This window comes from Bidens hawaiensis, unplaced genomic scaffold (assembly GCF_021521415.1).
Source record: "Bidens hawaiensis isolate Kalapana, Puna unplaced genomic scaffold, B.hawaiensis_p1.1 tig00034734_1, whole genome shotgun sequence".
NCBI lineage: Eukaryota > Viridiplantae > Streptophyta > Magnoliopsida > Asterales > Asteraceae > Bidens > Bidens hawaiensis.
The window spans coordinates 60,453-82,248 of NW_027496036.1; the positions used below are offsets into that span (position 1 = coordinate 60,453).

A 21,796-nucleotide genomic window follows, 5' to 3' on the forward strand; every position below is an offset into this window, starting at 1 on the left:
ATCGTTTAATGTATCTAATATGTGCACTTTAACACCCTACCTTTAGTTTTACAACTTCTAACCACGAAACATAAGATCAAGGAGTTGTTTGCAAAAATTATTCAAACTTTCCTTCTCATTCCCTCCTCCTTTCCCGTCACCACAGACACCCTACCCTTTTTATCACATTTGACCCGCCAAATCTGCAATAAATCATAGAATTTAACATAATTAATTGTTTCTTGTGCAACGCGAAATTAAATCAACATAGAAAGTTTGTTATTTGATAGCTAGATCGAATAAATTCTTTTTACCCTTAAAATCAGACCCGTTTTGACCTTGTTAGCCTGTAAATACAAGTCTAAAATCAAATTAACGAGCACTGCACCCTTACTTCATCATCATGACACAAAACCCCATCCCAATTGCAGTTATAAAACTGTCCAGAAGCCCATTTGATATCACATTTTTGGTCGGAACCGTAACTCGCTGTTAACCCTTGATTTGTGCTCAATTAAGGTAATTGTTTGGTCCTTCCTAATCGCTTTTTGGTGAGGATTAAAATCCCTCTGTCAATTTCATGTGACATTGGGCAAAGGGTCTTTAATTGGGATTAATCCGTTCTAGGAATCTTATGGTTTAGGGGCTAATATGAGTTTCTAGTTACATATTTTATGCTGCATAGTTTAAACGAGTTAGCCACTGCTCAGCTGGCCAGTTCACATGGATGTCTAAACCCAAGACCCGGCTACGGACGCGTGTTCGAGCCCCCTGGTCCGGTTTTTGTGATCTTTTTATTTTCTTTTTATTTTCCCATTATTTGTTTTAATCAGTGTAGCATTTTATTTAAAACTTTAATTATATTAAAATCTATTGTTTACACTTGTTTAACAAAACAAACACCGTTAAACATGTTCGAGTATCTATATATATATATATATACTAGTATGTGCCCGCGCGATGCGGCGGCAATACTTTGCAATGCGACGCTTAATTCTGTTAGTTTATTAATCCTGTCATGATAAACTGTATAATACTTCTGTTAATGAGAATTACAGGCACGTTGCAGTTTGCATTCGATTAGTATTTGTGTTGTTCTTTATAGTGACGAATATTAACCTTTAACACATTTAAATTTTAAATTATTTATACAAATAAATATGAATGACAAACTTGTAAGTCCAAACTCTTTGTTAATGGTTCATAAACAACAATCATACATAGACATGAGATGAGCGTCTAATTCTTTTTTTCTTTTTTAAGCAAAAGAAACATAAAAACTACTAAGACATAACACTTAAGTAGCAATTGGATCGACCCCGACATCCATTTTGTGGTAATGTCATCTATTCTTTAACGCATAAATTGTTAGTATTATTGTTAATATGTATAAATATATGATTCCTTTTACAAAATACAGTTGTCATTCATCTCTAATTCTCTACACATCCAAAATCAACATCACTTGAAAACATAGTTTAAACATTTAAGAGATTGGACACAAAATAATACCCCATTTTCAAACATGTAAATGCTTCAAAAACGGTGCAAGTCATAAAAAATAATAAAATAAAAAAGCAACATTCAATAAAAATTCTTTAAAACTACCATAATAAACTAATGTAGCAAGCTATACGTCATAAAGAATATTAGAAACCTTCCGATCATGGATTATGATTTATTTCTCTCTAGATTGTTGAAATACCTATCATTGAAACAATTAAGAATATATATAATTAAATTACTAATAAAAATGATAATATAATACAAGAAATCAAAGGACAAAGGGACTAACCATGTATAATGTCACTGTTCCAGTTTTATTTCTGAAAATTGTAGTAGCAGAACACATTGTTTCACAAGCCGAAAGTCTTCTAACCTGCGTTTAAAATATTACCAACAATAAACATAACCTTAAAAAATATATGTTACACATGAAAGGATCATAAAAAATTTGGAAAACAAAAAAAGTGATAAAGTTACCACTGCCTTGTTCGCCATCATTTACACATCGGGTATGCAAGACTGCAAAATGATTAAAAATACATAACTAAGTTATTCCTCATCTTAAGTATATTATATTAAAAAAATATCATAACTAATAATATAACATACAAACAGAAGTATATATGATGATGACAAACAGAAGTATATAAGAATTCAAGCGTGCTAACAGAATGAAGGTGTAAGTAGGGCAAGCCGGGCCGAACTGCATAGTTCATAAACAGCCAAGGCTGAGCCTATGTAAGCTCGGTTTTTTGGCTCGTTGGTCAACTTGTTAGTCAGGTCGCTTAAAAATGAAAGACCAAATTTTATTAACATATAACCCAAGTTTTTCTAAAAAGTTAAGGTTTTTGTATATAAAATAAATTAAAATTTTTGCACTTTACAAAAGTAACATTAAATAACATACCATATTAAGCTTGATTCAACAACAAACCATACACTGTAAAACACCGTACCAATAGCAAAGTTGATAGTAGGGTGTGAGATGGTGAGATTTAGGCAAACCGTAAACATATGATCTCTGACGTGCCTCCCGGTCAGCCGCTATACAACTTGTCTAGCATTTTCTTTCAACTTCCCGAACCCTCTCTTTTTCAACGTCTTTGCTTTGTCTCTTCCTCTTCTTTCTCTCTATGTTCGCATCTTTCAGCCTGCATAGTTAGCAGAAACTAAATTGTCGTATACTTATATTTAATTTATGCTTTTATAATATAGGAAAATTGGATATTAATAATCCCAACTATCAACTATTGTCCAATAATAATCCCAACTAACGATGTGACCGGTGATAATCCCAACTATCAGTTTTGTTACCAATAACAGTCTCAGTTAAATAAAACAGTTAACTCCGTTAATTATTCATGACATGGCGCGTAATGTGTTGATTAGTTGGCGGTGAGGTGGACTTTTCATTTTATTTTAAATCTTAAATGTACAGATCATATCCTCTCAAACAAAATTAACCTAGTTCAATCTACAGTCGGCTCTTCTAACTTTCAATCCTCTCAAAGAAAAGGTAAGTTTTCAACCCTTTTTGTTCTTGCAATCGATTCTATAGTGACGATTTCACTATATCAAAATCGTTACATTAATTATGTTTTGATTGCGTCTGCTTTTTTAGTTTTTGTTTTTGTTCGAGCAAGAGGCTGTTCGTTCAATTCGCGTTGTTTGTTTAGGATCAACGGATAAGCCACAAAGTAATGAGAGTGATTCGATGTCTGGTTCAGAACAAGATAGCGATGAAGGTTATGTGGAAGAATTTGAGGATTGTGGTCGTGATGAAAGAATTGGTTCTGAATCAGATACTGATGACGAGTGGTTAGAATCCGTTGTTGAAATAGAAAAGGTTAATAAAGAAGAAGAGAAGTTTCAAAAAGAATTGGTTGAATGTTATTTAAATGGAGCAGATGAATATGCTGTTAATGATCTAGGTTATAGCAGTTACGAGGAGTCTGAAGGTGATGTTAATTCACCAGGGGAAAGTGAGGAAGATGACATTAGAGGAAAAAAGTATAAACAAGATATTCCTGTGGTAGATGAGCAAACAGATTGGAATAAGTGGATTTGGGTTGTTGGGACAAGGTTTCCTTCAAGAGACGCATTTAAGGAGGCTGTGAGAAAATATGTTGTAACAAACGGAAGGAATCTTAGCGTCTCTGTTAGTGATAAGAATAGGCAAGGAAGAGTAGGTGTGAAATGTGAGAAGGGGTGTGCATTCAAGCTTTACCTTTCTCTGGATGAGAGCAAGGATTGTTATAGGGTTAAAACTGCAAATAACAAGCACACTTGTCAAAGAAACATGACAAGAAATAAACAGTTAACTTCTCGGTTTATAGCAAATGAGTTTTTGCCCTTATTCAAAGCCAAGCCTCACTGGCCTGCAAAGGATATCCAAGAAGCTGTAAAAGAGAAGTTCAAGGTTTTGATAGAGACATGGATGGCTTATAAGGCCAAGAGATGTGCCCATACGAAGCTTCTTGGTTCTATGAAGGAACATTATAGCAAGATAGGTTCTTATTTAGAAGCTCTAAGGTATGCAAATCCAACTTCCACATTTGAACTTGTGACAATCCCACCCAAGATTAGCAGCGATGTAGATGTATTTAAGAGAATTTTTGTTTGTTTTGATGGAGTTAAAAAGGGATTTATGGCTGGTTGTAGGAAGATATTGTGCCTTGATGGTTGTTTTCTTAAAACATTTCTTAGAGGCATGTTGTTGGCTGCTGTAGGAAGAGATGGGAATAACCAAATGTACCCTTTAGCTTGGGCAGTAGTTGAAGGAGAGAACAATGATAGTTGGGCATGGTTTTTGATGGAGTTAAAAAGTTGTTTAGCTTTAAATTATGGTGGGAAGGGTTGGACACTCGTATCTAATCAACAGAAGGTATGAATTGCTTTTTTATTTGGTCTCTTTTAGCTTTTTACATGACATGATGCAACTTTTTTGTTTTTCAATTGGACATTAACAGAATGTCTCAAGTCTCAACTAATTTATATACAAACAATTAAATTATGACACTTTCTCTTTCTGGACTTTAGCATCTGTTTTCTTATTGCACATGGGATATGTACTTTTAGTCAAATCAGTTTCAATTATGAAGTCTTTCTTTTTTGATTTAAAAAGATATATCCCATACACATGGGATATATGCTTTAATTGTTACCAGATAGTGCTTTATATTGTATTTTAGATATATACTTTTAGATAGATAAAAGCTACTGGACATGTCCTACTTTAGACATACTTTTCTAGTCAACTAATGAATGAAACTGTTTTTCATTTGCAAGGATTAGTTAATGCAGTTGCGACAGTGTGGCCAAATGCTGAACATAGAAATTGTGCTAGGCATATCTATTCAAATTGGAATAAAAAATTCAAAGGTGATGATTTAAAGGGACTATTTTGGAAAGCTGTTAGAGCCTATTGTGAGCCCGACTACAAAAATGCAATTAAAGAGATGAGAGTTCTTTCACCTGATGCAACAGAAGCTTTCATCAATCAAAATCCAAGATGCTTCTGCATGTGTTTTCTTCATCATCATCATCATCCAAGGCTTGATGTATATATGTATATATGTGTGAACCCTCGGGTGGGCAAAAGTAAAATTGCACTAATTTTGACGTTATTTTACTAATCTCGTGAAAATAACGTTAAAAGTGGCGGAAGGTTAATCAGGCATCATGTGGTGGCGTTGATAGCCGAAAGACAAGGGCACATGCACCGATCAGCCGGTGTCCCGATGATTGAGTGCTATGTGCCTTATGTCCAAGGCTTGATGCAAAACTACTATCGAGCCGGGGGTCTCACCGGAAGCAGCCTCTCTATCCCTATGGGATAGAGGTAAGGCTGTCTACATCTTACCCTCCTCAGACCCTACCATAACATTGCTATTGGTGGGATATACTGAGTACGATGATGATGATGATGTGTTTTCTTGATATTGAAACTAAATGTGATGTCGTTGTCAGTAATATGGCAGAGACTTTTAATGGATATATTATTAAGTCTAGATCTAAACACATTCTTAACATGTTAGAGGACATAAGGGTAGCAATAATGACAAGACTAGCTAAAATGCATAAAGCAATGGGCCAAAAGGATGTCATTGTTTGTCCTAGGATACAAAAGAAACTTGATAGGGAGAAAGATAAAGCTTATAAATGTGTTGTATACCTATCGTCAATTAATGTGTTCCAAGTTAAGGACTTGGATGATGTTTGTGTCGATTTGGTTAATAAAAGATGCACATGTAGAAAATGGGATTTAACCGGTATACCATGTTACCATGCATGTGCAGTAGCTGGGTTCATACGCAAGAATGCTGAGGAGTTTGTTAATGATTATTATACCAAGAAAATGTACATGAAGTCCTATGCATTGGCAATCCCTCCTTTGCCTAGTGATAGATATTGGCCTCCCATTGATTTCCCTTTGAACCCTCCTCCAATCAAAATTAGTCCCGGTAGAACAAAGAAGAATAGGAAGAAGGATCCACATGAGGATCCCAAACGACCATGAAAATTGACAAAACATGGACTGCAAATGAGATGCATCAATTGCAAGTCTAAAGATCATAACATTAGGAGATGTCCTAATAGGGGTCAAACTTTAATTACACCAAAGACAGTAAGTTCGTGGGGGAGACCGAAAAGTGGCTCAAGAATTGAACCTGATTCTAATAAAAAAATTTATTTCGAATGAGTGTGCAGGTACTTCAACAAGAGGTGGCAGGGGCAGGGGTAGGGGTAGGGGAATGAGCAGGAGAGGTCAAGGAGATGGTGGTTGGAACATGTCTCAATCTTTACAAGAAACTCAACAATCAACCCAAGCATCAAGTTCTATCACATAACCATAATTTTATATTATGTTTGAAATAATTCAATGACTTTGTAATATCTGGATGTTTTGAACAAGATATCTATTTGGCATTTTGGATGAGTTTTGGTTTTCAACTTTTTGGGTTATTATGGTTAGATGCATGAACCCGTTTCCTTATTTTGTAATATTTGGATGTTTAAACTACTTATTGATTTTAGCTTTGGGATGTTGGATTTGATCTTCAAGTTTTTACAAAATACATAGTATTTTATAAAGTAGTATTAATGACATATAATAAGTTAACCGAAAACTTAGGTGAAAGTAATACTTAGAAGTTTATAGAAATCAATTATATCAACAAAAGTATACAAACATAGATAAGATATTTAAACTTTTAAACCGACATATTAGCATCAGATTTCATTTATTGCAGCTGGCAAAGACATAAACATCAGATTTGATGGCTGAGGTCCCGAGTTCGAATCATGTTTGATGCAAAATTTTGTATTTAAAATTTTTAACCCGTCCAGCTCAACCCAGTTGGAACAATAACCACCCTATTTAACAGCCACATGCCACGTCACGCGCCATGTCATCAATAATTAACGGAGTTAACTATGTTATTTAACTGGGACTATATTGGTAACAAAACTGATAGTTGGGATTATCACCGGTCACATTGTTAGTTAGGATTATTATTGACCAATATTTGATAGTTGGGATTATTAATATCCAATTTTCCTATAATATAAAAGAAAGTAGCTTTGCGCTTTTTAAAAGAGATTTAAAACGTCAGGGAATAAACGGAACATGTCAAACATTTTGAAAGTTGTCTGTCATATTTAATTTTGTGCTTTAATAAATCAAACATGTTAAAAGTTAACAAAAGTATATTTTCAATGCATATATTACAACTCTTAAATTATTATAAACAAAAAATTGTAGATTATCATTGTAATAATATATTTACAAAGTTTTTTAATGTTAGTCGCTACATTGGGAGGTAATACAACCCGAGACCACAATAACTTTTGTAAAAAAAAATATATGCAGTGGTTAGTTTAATAGCAAAACAAACCTGATAATCCAACAAGTCATAGGCCATTTTGCAATCAGATTGTTGATCTGAAAGCACAAGGGTCTAGAGGTTCACAAAAAATGAAACCCGAAAAAAACCCGGAACCAAGTTTTTTTATACCCGCGTTTTAATACACGAACACGCACCAGACCCTACCCGTAGGATACGGAAAAGGTATGCATTTCAGTACCAAAACTCGTACCCCGGAACCAGACTCCATTTATACCCGGTAATACCCGAAAACCTGAACCGGTACCATACCCGAACCCGGTTTTTTCCAATACCCGAAACTGGGTTTTTCAAATACCCGAAATTGCCCGAAAATTATCCTAAAAATACCAATAAAAAGTGCAACATTTTGAAAAATCTAATCTATACCCGGAAAAAAAGTCCAAAAAAAACCCGAAAATAGGGTGTTTCAATACCCTAAAATAGGGTATTCAAATACACGGTTTTAAAGGGACGGGAAAACAGTTTATGGTTAGGGTTTCAAAAGTATACAAAAGCTATTGAGGATCCATCATACGCGTACCTAGAGCATCAAGATGTTGAAGCCGATGTTGAATCTAAACGATAATGAAATCGATAAATTAAAATTGAAATAACACGGCAAGGAATATGAATTGTGGTAAAAAACCAAAAATATACCTGTAAAGCCTCAATTGTTTTTAGTCTTAAGACCAAAACCTAGGACTTTCACCTCATAGGACAGATAAAATTATGAAGTAAATGACTAAAAAAATTACCTTAATATGAGCCTCACTTGATGGTAGCAAATATGGATCTCTACTGCAAGCTAATAAATGGTTAACATGAATGCAACACATAGACATAACTATAAATAAGTCTTACATAAATAGATAATAAAAGAATACCTGAACATCAATGACCACTCCTGCTTACCAATTTTTTTTTCTTTGTCAATCAAACTAACAAAAATATAAAGATGTTGAAAAGTCAAACACCATAACATAAAGTGATAAATATACACAGCAGAAGCATTATAAAAATTGGTACTCTAAACTAACCCCAACTACAACCACTGTGACTACACTAAAATTGTGTAAGAGCAATTGAGATAAAAATCAAATGAAGCAACACTAATGTGCGAAAATTAAAAACCACATGCAACAAATTCTACCGATTAAACATTAGGCAGAAAGATGAAAAACCCAAGCATCACACACAACATTAACCAAAGAAATAGTACTTATATGATATTCAAGAATAAAGTGAAGACTTATCACCTGTCTTGGATACATCACCGTCATGCGGCCGCCACCAAGGATCCGAATCAGAATCCGGAAATGGCATACACATGTGATTCAGATTTATAGAACAGAGACGAAGTCGGCCACGATGAAGGCCAGCGAACCATAACACCATCGCCATAAAGAGTTTGCAACCACTATTCTGTCGCTACCAAGGGTTCCGACTACAGATGGTGTCGGAGAGATGATTATACAGAGAGAGAGAGAAGATGAAGTCCCATGAAGATGAATGTGTGTGTGAGATTGAGTATGTGTCAGATTGAGGTTTTGAATTTCAAATTTGAATCCTGCAAACCGCGTTTTTCAACAAAGATTCCAGCTGCTAAGAAGACTTGGCGTTTTTCAACAAAAATTCCAGCTGCTAAGAAGACTTGTACAGTATGCTTGAATGCATTGTAACTCTTAATTCTAAGAGTTTTTTTTGGTAAAATTACCAATATGTCCTTCCTATATACATTTTAATATAGTATAGACATACTAGACGGGTACACGCGCGATGCAGCGGGAAACACATACATTTGTAATCATGTAACAAGTTTATGGGTGTTCGTTGTTCAATTTGAAACCGAAAAATGTTCAAACGGATTATTGGTTTGATTTCATCGTTGATTTTTTCATTAACTTTTGGTCGGTCGTTTTTAATTTTCAAAGGTTCTTTTCGGTTTTCGACGACAAAAACCGGTTACTGGCGGTTTGACCAACAGTTTAATGTAAAAACCATCAAACCCAGACTGCAAATGCTCATACGTAAAATGTTATTTTGTTAAATGAAAAAAAACTATAACATTATGATACTCAAATTAAAAAGAAAAACATGCTCGTTTTTATGGTGTAATTGTTTTTAAAAAAAATATTAGCATATGAAAAAGTTACTAACGTTTAAAAATCATGAGGGAAGTTAAGTTAAAAATGAAAATAAAAATCACATATGAGTGAATGATCGAGGATCATAGCTATAACTATTTTTAAATTTATAAAAGTTAATTAAAGTGAAGGGGTTAATCTTATAACTATTATATAATAACCGTATTTGAATATTTTAGCGGACAAGCTTTCCCTTATCCTAGATGTATTAAAGGTTGTACAATGTGTTGATTGATTTATAAATCTCTTAAAACCAAGTGTCTTAATTTGCCATCTTATCATACATTATATATAGTATAGATATATCTATATCTATATATATATAATCAATTATAAATCTATATTTTTTTACTATAATAGTAATAGTAATAATAATAATAATAATATAACAATAACAATATTAATAATAATAATAATAATACCCATCACTTTTAAAAATACGTAAGCTAAATAAGCTTGCTTGCATAAATTTTAGGTGAACACTTTAACGATCCCAAATATATTATAAACCACTTTCCTTGTGTCTTGTTCGATTATTTTGTTTAAGTATTTATTATAATTACGCTTTAACAATTAGGACAAGTTATCCGGACTTCTCGTGGGACCAACTAGTTTGCTCTAATCGTTATTGTGTCTTCGTTATCATATTTCTCATTCCAAGTGAGTTCTTCATAACCCCATTTTAACGCTTTTAATATTATAGGGGTGTAGCATGTCACAAGTTTTAATTTGTTAGTTATAAGCTTGTGTATAAACCAATTCACAATTATACATGTTAATACTATTATTGCATGTTGTTTATGATTATACATGAACTTGCTTGCAACGTGTTCACTATTCTTATGGTGGAAGTTACGCAAACGCATACACATAGTGGGAGGGTCCGACGGGATGTCCCTGCGCCGTCTAACGTTACGACATTGGTTGTTTTGTAAGTTGGTTCTCAATTCATCTATTACTACAGCCTCGACTAAAGGAACAGGAGGACGAAATTAATTTATTTCATTTACTTTACGCTTGAATATTTATTGCATTACGAACGTTGAATCGTGTCTTTTTATATATATATGTATACGCAAAAACTTATGAAAACTCACCAACTTAATTGTTGATAAATATATTATTTTCAACGTGTTATATGTTGAATCGATGGTGTGCTAAGGATGAAGATCATTAGTATACCTTAGGTTGTTTAAATAAAGAACTTATTTTTGGTTTCAATGAAGTGTTTTTCTTTTTATTTATGAATAATTGTGTACTCTTTACGTCATTAATTGAAATAAATATAACTATTGTCGTTTTAATAGTGTTATGAGCTTATGAGTGATATGCACGTTATACCCGGGCGTATTCCGCCTACATCCGGTGTGTAACAGATTAGTATCAAAGTCGTAACTATAAGATAGGTTGTTAGACGTATCGGCCTAGTATAGTTATAGTTTATTTAAGGCCCCAGGTTGCTTGTATACCCTTTGTATTATGTGCCCACACTTTTATTAGAATAACATTCATACGCTCAAATTTATATTTATAATATTTTGAAATGTCGCATGTACGCATATTCAAACACAAACTCTAAGGCTTATGCATAAACATTTTTTTATATATAATCTTTTGGATTTGTTTTACGATTTTCAAAAAGTCAATTTTTCAACCCCCTTAAAGATGGTTTTACGTAATGAGTATGTCATAACTAGAGAGGATGACACATTTGTTTTTCGAACCCTTGACACCAAGGTTTTTAAACCTAACGATAAGCAATGCGCATAAATCCCAATCAAGCACCGGACCCGGTAGCTTATCTGGAGGGTTCGAAAAGGGTGTTGGAACTTATTAGGCCAAATCAAACCACACTAAACGTCATACGAACCACAACTTTAATTCGTCAAATGTGACTATTTTCCTCTGTGAATAGAGAATGGTTGCACTCATGCTCTTAAATTGCGTACAAGTCATGGTGGTTCATGCAACATATGGTTCTAAAGGCTCAATTTCTTATATTGTGGTATTAATTAGAAAGTTCAACAAGTCATTGTGATACATGAACACTTGAATTTTTCAATTCGATTTCTTTATGAATATTAAGTTTTATTAGAAAAATCATGGTGATACATGAATATACTAATATCAATTTAATATAGTTTTCATGTGATTTTAGTATTATGAATTTTTATTTTACTTTATTCAAATGGCTTAAGTATTTTTACTTATGAAAGTCGTCACTAGATAAATCATACTCTTATTATTCTCTATTTAGTATACCTACTCGTTTCCCTCGTCGCCCCGCAAGAAACTCCAGCCTCGAGATGACAGCCCAGATCACTAAGACACGGGTTGTTTTGCTCCCGGAAATGGTGCTTCAAATGCACCAAACCATTGCTTCCAACTCGAACTCAGCCAATTCGGGTCTGAACTCCAACTCTTGTCGTTATAAGACCTTCACCGATGCGAAAACTCCTAAGTTTTATGGCTCGAAAGGTGCCACTTCCTTACTCCAATTGTACCAGAGTATGGAGAGTACTTTCCTCCAAATCGAATGTCCCGAGTACAAGAAGACACGCTTTGCTTCAAGTGTCTTTGGAAAAAGAGCCCTAACTTTGTGGGTTCAAGAAAAATCCACTCGTGGTGCTAATGTAGCCATGTCCTTACCATGGGAAGAACATAAGGAACTCATGACCGCAAAATTTTGTCACCCAATGAACTCATGAATATTGAGGGGGAATTTTGGAATCTCAAGCAAGATGGTGGTGATAACGTTACACCTCTCGCTTTAATGAGCTTAGTTTCTTGGTGCCATATCTTGTCACTTCTTTCTCTCTTTCGTGGGATTAGCAAGTATATTCAAGGCTTACCAAGGAAAATCCAAGACTCGGTCCAAAGCAGTACTCCCAAAACTCTTCGCGAGGCCATTGTTCTTGTTGCATCCTTGTCTGACAACCACGTTAAGGTAGGAACCCTCAAAGGCAGCAAAAAGACTGTTGAGAAAACCGAGGCCAAACTTTCCAAAGAGGTCAAGGCCGAAGCTACGCCCAAACCAAACTACAACAACAACAACCACTCCAAAAAACGAAAGCAAATATTTGCCTTAACCCAACAAAACCCACCTTAACCTTTATACCAACAAACCCAAAACCTTCAAGATCCACCCCCAAAGAAACCTTACCACGGTCCTCACCTGCTAGGTGAATGCTTCGAAATCATATGTACCCGACCAACCCTCACCAAACCACCCGTACTCCCCACATCTTTAACCAAAACTGTGTTTTAACTCAAGATTATCCCATTGCTCAAGCTTATCCCACCCCTCGAGCATGTTTCAAATGTGGAGATCCTAGTCTTTCCGCAATGCGTGTCCTCGACTCGCAAATAAAGTCAAAATGATTTCTCTACCTGTGTACCCTGCTTAAACCTATGAAGTTCAAACCTTTCAACCAACTCTGCAGCTTATGGAAAACCAAGTGGTTCAAGCGGTTGAAGCTAATAAACCCTCGCCTTCTTAAGTTGCACCAGTCGTCCCCAATTCTCGCGGGAGGGCATTCGTGATTAATGCGAATCAAGCTCAGCATAACAACAATTTGGTGAAAGGTGTGTTCTTGGTTAATAACGTTTATACGTCCATTTTATTCTATACCGGTGCCGATATGAGTATTGTGTCTTTTAATTAGGAGCCTATGCTTCCGTCGTCTCGTTCTAAACTCGAAAAGTCCATTACGATTGAAGTCGCAAATGGTAAAACTATCTTGATTGACTCTGTTATTCGTGGTTGTAATCTAAATCCTATGCAACACAGAAGTTTTGATATCATAGTAGGCATGGATTTGTTAGCTCAACACCATGCCAAAATCGTGTGCTTTGAGAAGTATATTCGAATTCCGCTAGACGACGATCAGATTTTGTGTATTTTTGGCGAAAAGCCTTCCAAGGGGATCAAGATTATGTCGTGTACTCAAGCCAAAAAATACTTATGTATATGGCTTTCCTTGCCAACATTGTGGAAAAGAAACAATAAAATAAGACAATAAAAGACATTCGGGTATTTCGTGATTTTCCCAAAGTTCCCTGACGATGTTTCTGGTTTGCCTCCTACTTGTGAAGTGAAGTTTTGTATCGATCTCGTGGCTGGTGCAAATCCTGTTGAGAAAGCTCTTTATCGTCTCACACCTTCGGAAATGCAAGAGCTAGCGAGTCAACTTCAAGGTTAGGTTTCATCTGCCCAAGACCCTCACCTTGGGGCGCACCTGTTCTTTTCATTATAAAGATGATGCCTTTTAAATGTGTATCGACTATCGTGAACTCAATAAACTCACGATTAAGAATCGATTGCTTTGCCTCTCACCACCTTTTAAATGTGTATCGACTGTCATGCTGGTTATCACCGTCGTTTCATCCTGAACTTTTCCACGATTGCTTTGCCTCTCACCACCTTAACTCATAAAGGTAAACCTTATGAGTGGTGGGGGGGGGCTAGGTAAATTGAAGCTTTTCAAACATTTAGCGTATGCTTTGTGACGCTCCTATCCTAGCCCTTTCCGAAGAAAGCGAGGATTTTGTTGTCCATTGTGATGCCACGAATCAAGGTCTTGGTTGCGTTCTTTTGCAACAAGGAAAGGTTATCGTCTATGCATCACGACAACTTAAGGTTCATGAAAAGAATTATACATGTTCACCAACCACAACAGTCTACAACATATTTTTGACCAAAAATATTTAAACATGAGGCAACTACGATGGGCTGAACTTCTTAGTGATTACGATTGCGAAGCTTTCGATTGATCAGCTCGCTCAAATCTATGTTAATTAGATCGTTTGTCACCATGGTAGACCTTTGAGAATTATATCTGACCGTGATGATCGTTTAGTCTCTCATTTTGGGAATTCGCTTCAAACCGCTTTGGGAACCCGTCTAGATCTTAGCATCGCTTATCATCCTCAAACGGATGGTCAGTCTGAAAGAACCATTCAAACCCTTGAGTACATGCTAAGAACTTGTGTGCTTGATTTTTGTGGTAATTGGGATACTCAACTTCCGTTGGTTGAGTTTTCATACAATAATAGTTATCATTCGATCATCTAAATGGCTCCATTCGAAGCGCTCTACGGCCGTAAATGTCGTTATTTTGTTTGTTGGAACGAAATCAGTGAAACTCAGCTCACTAGACTCGAAATGGTACAAGATACCACCAAATAAAAAGCTCAAATTCGTAATAATATGGTTACTGCTAGAAGTCACAAAAAGTCTTACGCTGATAAACGACTACGACCCTTGGAATTCGAAGTAGGAAACCTTTTCGTCCTCAAGGTTTTACCTTGGAAAGGAGTAGCCCATTTCGGTATGAAGGGTAAACTAGGCCTCCGTTTTGTTGGCCAGTTTAAAATCCGTGAAAGAATCGAAGATGTTGCTTATCGCCTCGAGCTCCTACAAGAGCTTCAAGGTATTCATCCCATGTTTCATGTTTCGAACTTTCGAATGTGTATAGCCGACGGGAACCTCCATATACCTCTCAACGAGGTACATATTGATAAGGCAATGAACTTCGTTGAAAGACCGATGAAAATAATGAATCGAATGGATAAGGAAACCAAGCGTAGCCGAATCCATTTATATATATATATATATGATTGATTTTTTAGAACCACTTTGAGTTTTAAGAACTCGAAAGAACTGAACGTAACAAAAATAATTAATTTTTTTACACGTATGTAATACGTAAATGTAAGTAACGTAAAAAAATTACAGTATTTTTTCACACCGAATCAACTTATTACACATGTTTAACTAACATTTAAACTTGTGTAATCATTAATAATCTTTATTCTTTCTCCTGATTCATTTTTTAATCAGATTTATTCTAAGCCACATATTCCTTACTCATTTGATTAAATGTGTGGTCCATATTGAGTTCCTAAAGTTCTTACAACTCATCAGGGTTTTCAAAATATCTCTCCTATATATATGTGTGTGTGTGTTTGTCTGTTTGTGTATACTCAAAAACTTATGAAAACTCACCAACTTAATTGTTGACAAATATATAATTTTTAATGTTCTACAGATTGAATCAATGGTTTGATAAGGATGAAGATCATAAGTATACCTTAAATTGTTTGAATAAAGAACTTATTTATGGTTTCAATGAAGTGTTTCTTATTATTTTTGAATAATTGTCTACTTTTTACATTATGAAATAAAATAAATATAATTATTGTCGTTTTAATAGTGTTACAAGCTTATGAGTTATCTGTAAGTTTCACCCAGGTGTATTCCGCTTAATGCCAGGATGTTACATCATCCATGGAGGATTCAATCAATTCATCTTCAAATCATCAAATCAATACACCAGAATCTCAAACAGGCCACGGATTCACATCTCAAACACAAATTAACTTTCAATTTCAATAATCATCCACTGATTAAACATTAACCAAAACTTGAAGAACACGATGAATGTGTCTCAAATCAGAAATTGGCAACGAATAGATGTAACACGAGCAACCGTCTACTTTGATACCAGTTGTGGAAACGTCATACGTGCCAAGACCTAGTCGCAATTGGATACATCAATGATATACGAGACTATAAATAACGATGATCGGGCCAAATGATTACTTGATTGATAACGTTAAGGATTTATACATTAATACAGTTAAGCTCGATTCTAGAGAGAACCCGGCAGCATAACGTTACTTGATGAATAAATAAGCACAAATCTCTATGCACATACTCTAACTTAGCATATTTATAAGCCATCCTTATTTTCTAGGCATCATTCGTTAATGTGACTAACGAACGAGCATCTCCACTAGCGAAAAGCCTCTCATTCGCTAACACCCTTAGCGAATGAGCATTACTTTAATGAATGAGCATTCATTCGCTAAATCGCATAGCTAATGAGCTCTCTAACTTAACGAGCCAAATACGCTACATCCATGGTGTATATGCTCCTAGGCTAACGAATGAGCTTAGTCTATAACGAATGGGCCCCATTCGCTATACATTCCATAGCGAATGGAGCATATTACATTGTAACCAAATGACTAAACTACCCCAAGCCTATATATTCGATCAGCTACAGACAACAAATCATGCACTAACAATTCCCTTCGTATCTTACTTGATTCTTCAAATGACCTTTTTCTCCCATCATATGACTCGAACATCCCGAATTGACTATCTAATTGAACCTTTCTTTGATTTGAACTTCATCTATGACGTTGACGGCCGGTACGGGTTCAAAAGTGGCATGTGGGGCCTATGCATCCAATGTCACATCAGTTTGGGCTTTGGCGGTGTTTCCCTCTTCAGTAGTGGTTACCTATTAGACCATCCATTGTGGAAGGGGCTTTAAAGCCCCAAGGTTATAAAGCCTCGTCATGGTACGAAGCCCTAAGAGGCTTTAACCTTTTTACTTTTTCTTGTTAAACAAAATAAAATAAAAGGTAAATAATAATATAACAAAACTTAAATTAAATTTTAAAAACATCAAAAACAAAGTAGATAACAAAATCAAAATTATTATAGTCAGTAGCCATTATTTTCGTTATTCCTCCGAAGATATTTAACCAAATCCGATCGAAAACTATGATTTGTATCCATTTTTCATGTTGTTAATAAAATAGCAAGATTTGAGACCGGCGCCTATACATTTTTGTACTTATCTTGATAGATAACTCTGCCCGAGTCCTCCAATATTTACATGTAAAATAATGTAAGCATACATTATGTTTCTTAATTTATCATATTGTTGAATACGAGTAGGTTGTTTAATGATACTCCAGCGAGTGTTTCTTTAATACCTTGATTGACCTTTCAAAGTCCTTTCTCGCCGACTCAGGGTTTTTCCTGAAAATATTTACATTTATTATCATCCGAGCAAGTAAAACAAAGCACCAAAGTGGCCCACTTTGGATATATACCATCGACTAGATAATATCCATATTCGTAGTTTACATCATATGCTATAAATGAGGAGTCGGGTGCACCTCTGTCGATGATGTTGTCAAAAATAGGTAACAAATGTATGACTGTTATATCATTGTTTGCCTCAGGCATACTAAAATTGCATGCCATATCCAAAAATCAATGACGCGGCCACATTAACCGGAGCCACAACCGCATCCACAGCCGAAACACAAAACGTGAGATGATGTGAAACACCCATAACTGGATGTCTAATATGTTAAATTTACACATGCATTAGTCGTCCTTATACTTCAAAATATACATAACAGAATGAAAGTATTTATAAAATCTAAAACAAGAAAAGCTAATATGAGTTTAAACACTAAACAACTAATGCATGGCATTGCTTCGTGGATAACCCGAAGTGCTCTAGAAAGACTTATTCCATCCAACCAGAACATGCTAACCTTATGTGCATAGAAAAGTCTATTACACGATAAGTGAGTTCTAGCTTAACTAACTGACAGTTATTATAAATAACTATAATAACAACTGATATGTCGAAGCACAAAAATTAACATAACTGAAACATCTATAAAGCACAATAATCTAATCTGCCTAACTTTCCTAAACTGAACATATGTAATTGCAATTACCGACACACGTCACGCATGTACTCGTACGTAGCGCCTCGGTACCTAAACAATGGGGTGTAACTGTAAGACTGACTGATTGAAAGCTTTAAACATCACTAATAGCTAGCTACTGTTAACTTACCTAACACATAACAAATTCACACCAACCTCCAAAAACATTTAAGAGAAAAGGGTCAAGAAACTCATCAGATTTGCTTATCTTTCCTTGCTTTAATTAAGGACCTTTTTGAATATTGAGAGTGAGCCTTGGTGTACTGTTAAACATCTATCTATTAGTAATTGAACAAGAAACAACATATTGAACTCTATCTCACATAACTGGCTTAGCTTTTTAATGAATTGATCAATCACGAGGGTCACTTATTCCTAACTTTCACATTTCCGACGAAACTAAGCCATATATTTGCGATATCTAATTCTAGGGTTTGGGTAGGATCAACATTGTCACTTTGTTGATCCATATAATTAACCTGACCTACTTTTGTTCTGATGGTCATTAAATTCTAAGCATAATTAGAGAACCTTTTCAATGAAATCGTACCGTACGAGGTAGATCTATATCCAGATTTGTAGATGGCCTTTGGTGTCGATATCTTCACGTTTTCATCTTATCTTGGATAGATCTAAGCGTATGTGAAATCCTTTCTTTAATGTGAGCTAAACATAAAACCTTGGTTAGAAAACAACAATTGAGTAGGGGAAGTCGTGTTCTTGGACAATACTTGATTCTTACATAACTTGTACCATATACGGCAGGTTCTCTACATGTTTTTTGTGTTTATTCTATGTAAAAGTTATTTATATAAATTTAAAACTTTGATAAACTTGTATAAGAATAAGATCTAAAAATCTACACTTTAATATGAATATGCCAAAACTTGTACCATTCACCTTTGAATATAAGCAATGAGGTGGATTGAATGTTACCACCATTGTTTGTCCTTTATGAAGGTCTAAAGAGGGATCACTCAATAACTTAGATCACTCTAATATCAAACTCTTAGATGAGAAGGTCTACAAGCATAATGTTTTCCATGGATTCATTGATCTTATTATTAAAGGTCTTATATTTATAATAGCATATAAATAAACCAAACAATTCAATAAATGAAAACAAACTTTGGCTATGCTACTAGTTTGCCTTATTGGTAAATATACTAACTAAACTTAAAGAATCAAAAAACATAATGTAACATCTCAAATTTTTCCAAATTTGGCAACTTTATAATTGACATAAAACAACGAAAGTATTTATAAAATCTAACACAAGAAAAAGCTAATATGAGTTTAATCACTAAACAACTAATGGATGGCATAGCTACGTGGATAATCCGAAGTGCTATAGCAAGCCTTATTCCAAACAACCTAAACATGCTAACCTAATGTGCATAGAAAAGTCAATTACACGATAAGTGAGTTCTAGCTTAACTAACTGACAACTATTATAAATTAATAAAATAACAACTGACATGTCGAAGCACAAACATTTACATAACTGAAACATGTATAAAGCATAATAGTAATCTAACTAACTTTCCTAAACTGAACATATGTGATTGCATTTACCGACACACGTCACGCATTTACCAGTACGTGGGGCCTCGGTACCTACACAATAGGGTCTAATCGTATGACTGATCGACCTAAAGCTTTAAACATCACTGACTGCTAACTACTGTTAACTTACCTGAAACATGACATATGCACACCAACCCCCAAAAACATTTAAGAGAAAAGGGGTGTAGAAACTCATCAGATTTGCTTATCTTTCCTTTTTTAATTGAGGACCTTTCTGAATATTGAGACTGAGTCTTGGTGTACTGTTAAGCATCTAACTATTAGTAATTAAACAAGAAATAACATATTGAACTCTATCTCACATAACTGGCTTAGCTTTTCAATGAATTACTCAATCATGAGGGTCACTTATTTCTAACTTTCGCATTTTCTTCGAAACTAAGCCATATATTTGTGATATCTAATTCTAGGGTTTGGGTAGGATCAACATTGTCACTTTGTTGATCCATATAATTAACCCGCTCAACTTTTGTTCTGATTTTCATTGAATTCTAAGCATAAATAGAGAACCTTTTTCAATGAAATCGTACCGTACGAGGTAGATATAGATTAGGATTTGTAGATGGCCTTTGGTGTCGATCACTTCACATTTTCATCTTATCTTTGATAGATCAAAGCGTATGTGAAATCCTTTCTTGAATCTGAGCTAAAAATAAAACCTTGGTTAGAAAACAACAACGATTGAATAGGGGAAGTCGTGTTCTTGGACAATACTTGATTCTTACATAAGTTGTATCATATACGGCAGGTTATTTGCCTGTTTTTTGTGTTTAGTCTATGAAAAAATTATTTTTATAAATTTAAAACTTTAAAAAACTTGTATAAGAATAAGATCTAAAAATCTACACATCAATACAAATATGCCAAAACTTGTACCATTCACCTTTGAAGATAAGAAATGAGGTGGATGAAATTTTACCACCATTGTTTGTCGTTTATGAAAGGTTAAAGAAGGATCACTCAATAACTTAGATCACTCTAATATCAAACCCTTGGATGAGAAGGTCTATAAACAAATGTTTTCCATGGATTCATTGATCTTATTATCAAATGGGCTTATATTTATAATAGCATATATATAAACCAAACAATTTAATACAAACTTTGGCTATCCAACTAATTTGCCTTATTAGGAAATATACTAACTAAATTTAAATAATCAAAAAACATAATGTAACATCTCTAAATTTTACGTGCCAAATTTGGCAGATTTATAAGTTGAAGGGCCAAACGGTCACTATTTCAAACTTAAAGTCTTGGGTCTAATATGCAAATAAGAAAATTTTAGATGAGACGGACCATCTCGTTTTGATACGGTCCATATCAAACATAACCTCGGTATTAAGATTTTATTTGTGATGGAACGTCTCTTACGCCTACTATTTGTGACAAGGTTGTCTCAACCAATATTAACCCCGAAGTTCATGATGAGACGAACTGTCTCATCGTCAGATGGTCCGTATCACCACCCCTATCAACATTAGTTGTTACCCGACTATGTGTTGGCCGACCATTGTTGACTTACGACAACCCTCTGGCCTATAAATAGCAAACTTTGAACGAACAATACCTTCACACAACATTTGATTATCGTAGCAAACTTGTAAGAACAAGAAAAGAAGGTGGTCATGGTGTTTTAAGCAAGCTACCAGCCAAAGAGGGGTGTTCAAGCTATAAGAAGACTCTGCTCAACTTTCCAAAAGTGTTAGAAGCATTCACAATCACCCCTAGGTTTTGTAATCACTTGGAAGTAAGGTAGGCATGTTCTACCATCCGTTTAAGTTTGTTTCTTACAAGTGTTTTCAAGCATGTTTAAAATCATAGAACACATTAACGGATGTCGGAAACATGTTAAAATCATGTTTACCCTTGACAGTACAAACAAAAGGATTAGATTGACCATCTAACCTGTTATATGGTTTGTCTGAACTCATCTTGATACAGGTCAAGGTTCAAAGTGAGACTGCCTGTAAACCAAATATACGGCATGTCTCATCTTAGAATAGTCTTTCTCATGTCTCATTCAGATGGACCATCTCAAACTTGTGACACCCCATATGAACATTTACCAGTCAAAAAGGGATCAAACCAAAATGATATGGACTGTCTCATGGTGATAATGTAGCACCCTGATTTTTCAAACCCTAA

The 21,796-nt window shown here is 34.8% G+C and overlaps 1 protein-coding gene across 1 annotated transcript; it reads left to right on the forward strand.

Moving 5' to 3' along the window:
• Positions 1-5,542: 5,542 nt before the first annotated feature.
• LOC143586631 (uncharacterized) lies at positions 5,543-6,004 on the forward strand. Its single transcript, XM_077068130.1, has one exon. The coding sequence runs from the start codon at positions 5,543-5,545 to the stop codon at positions 6,002-6,004; it is 462 nt and encodes a 153-aa protein (XP_076924245.1).
• Positions 6,005-21,796: the final 15,792 nt, after the last annotated feature.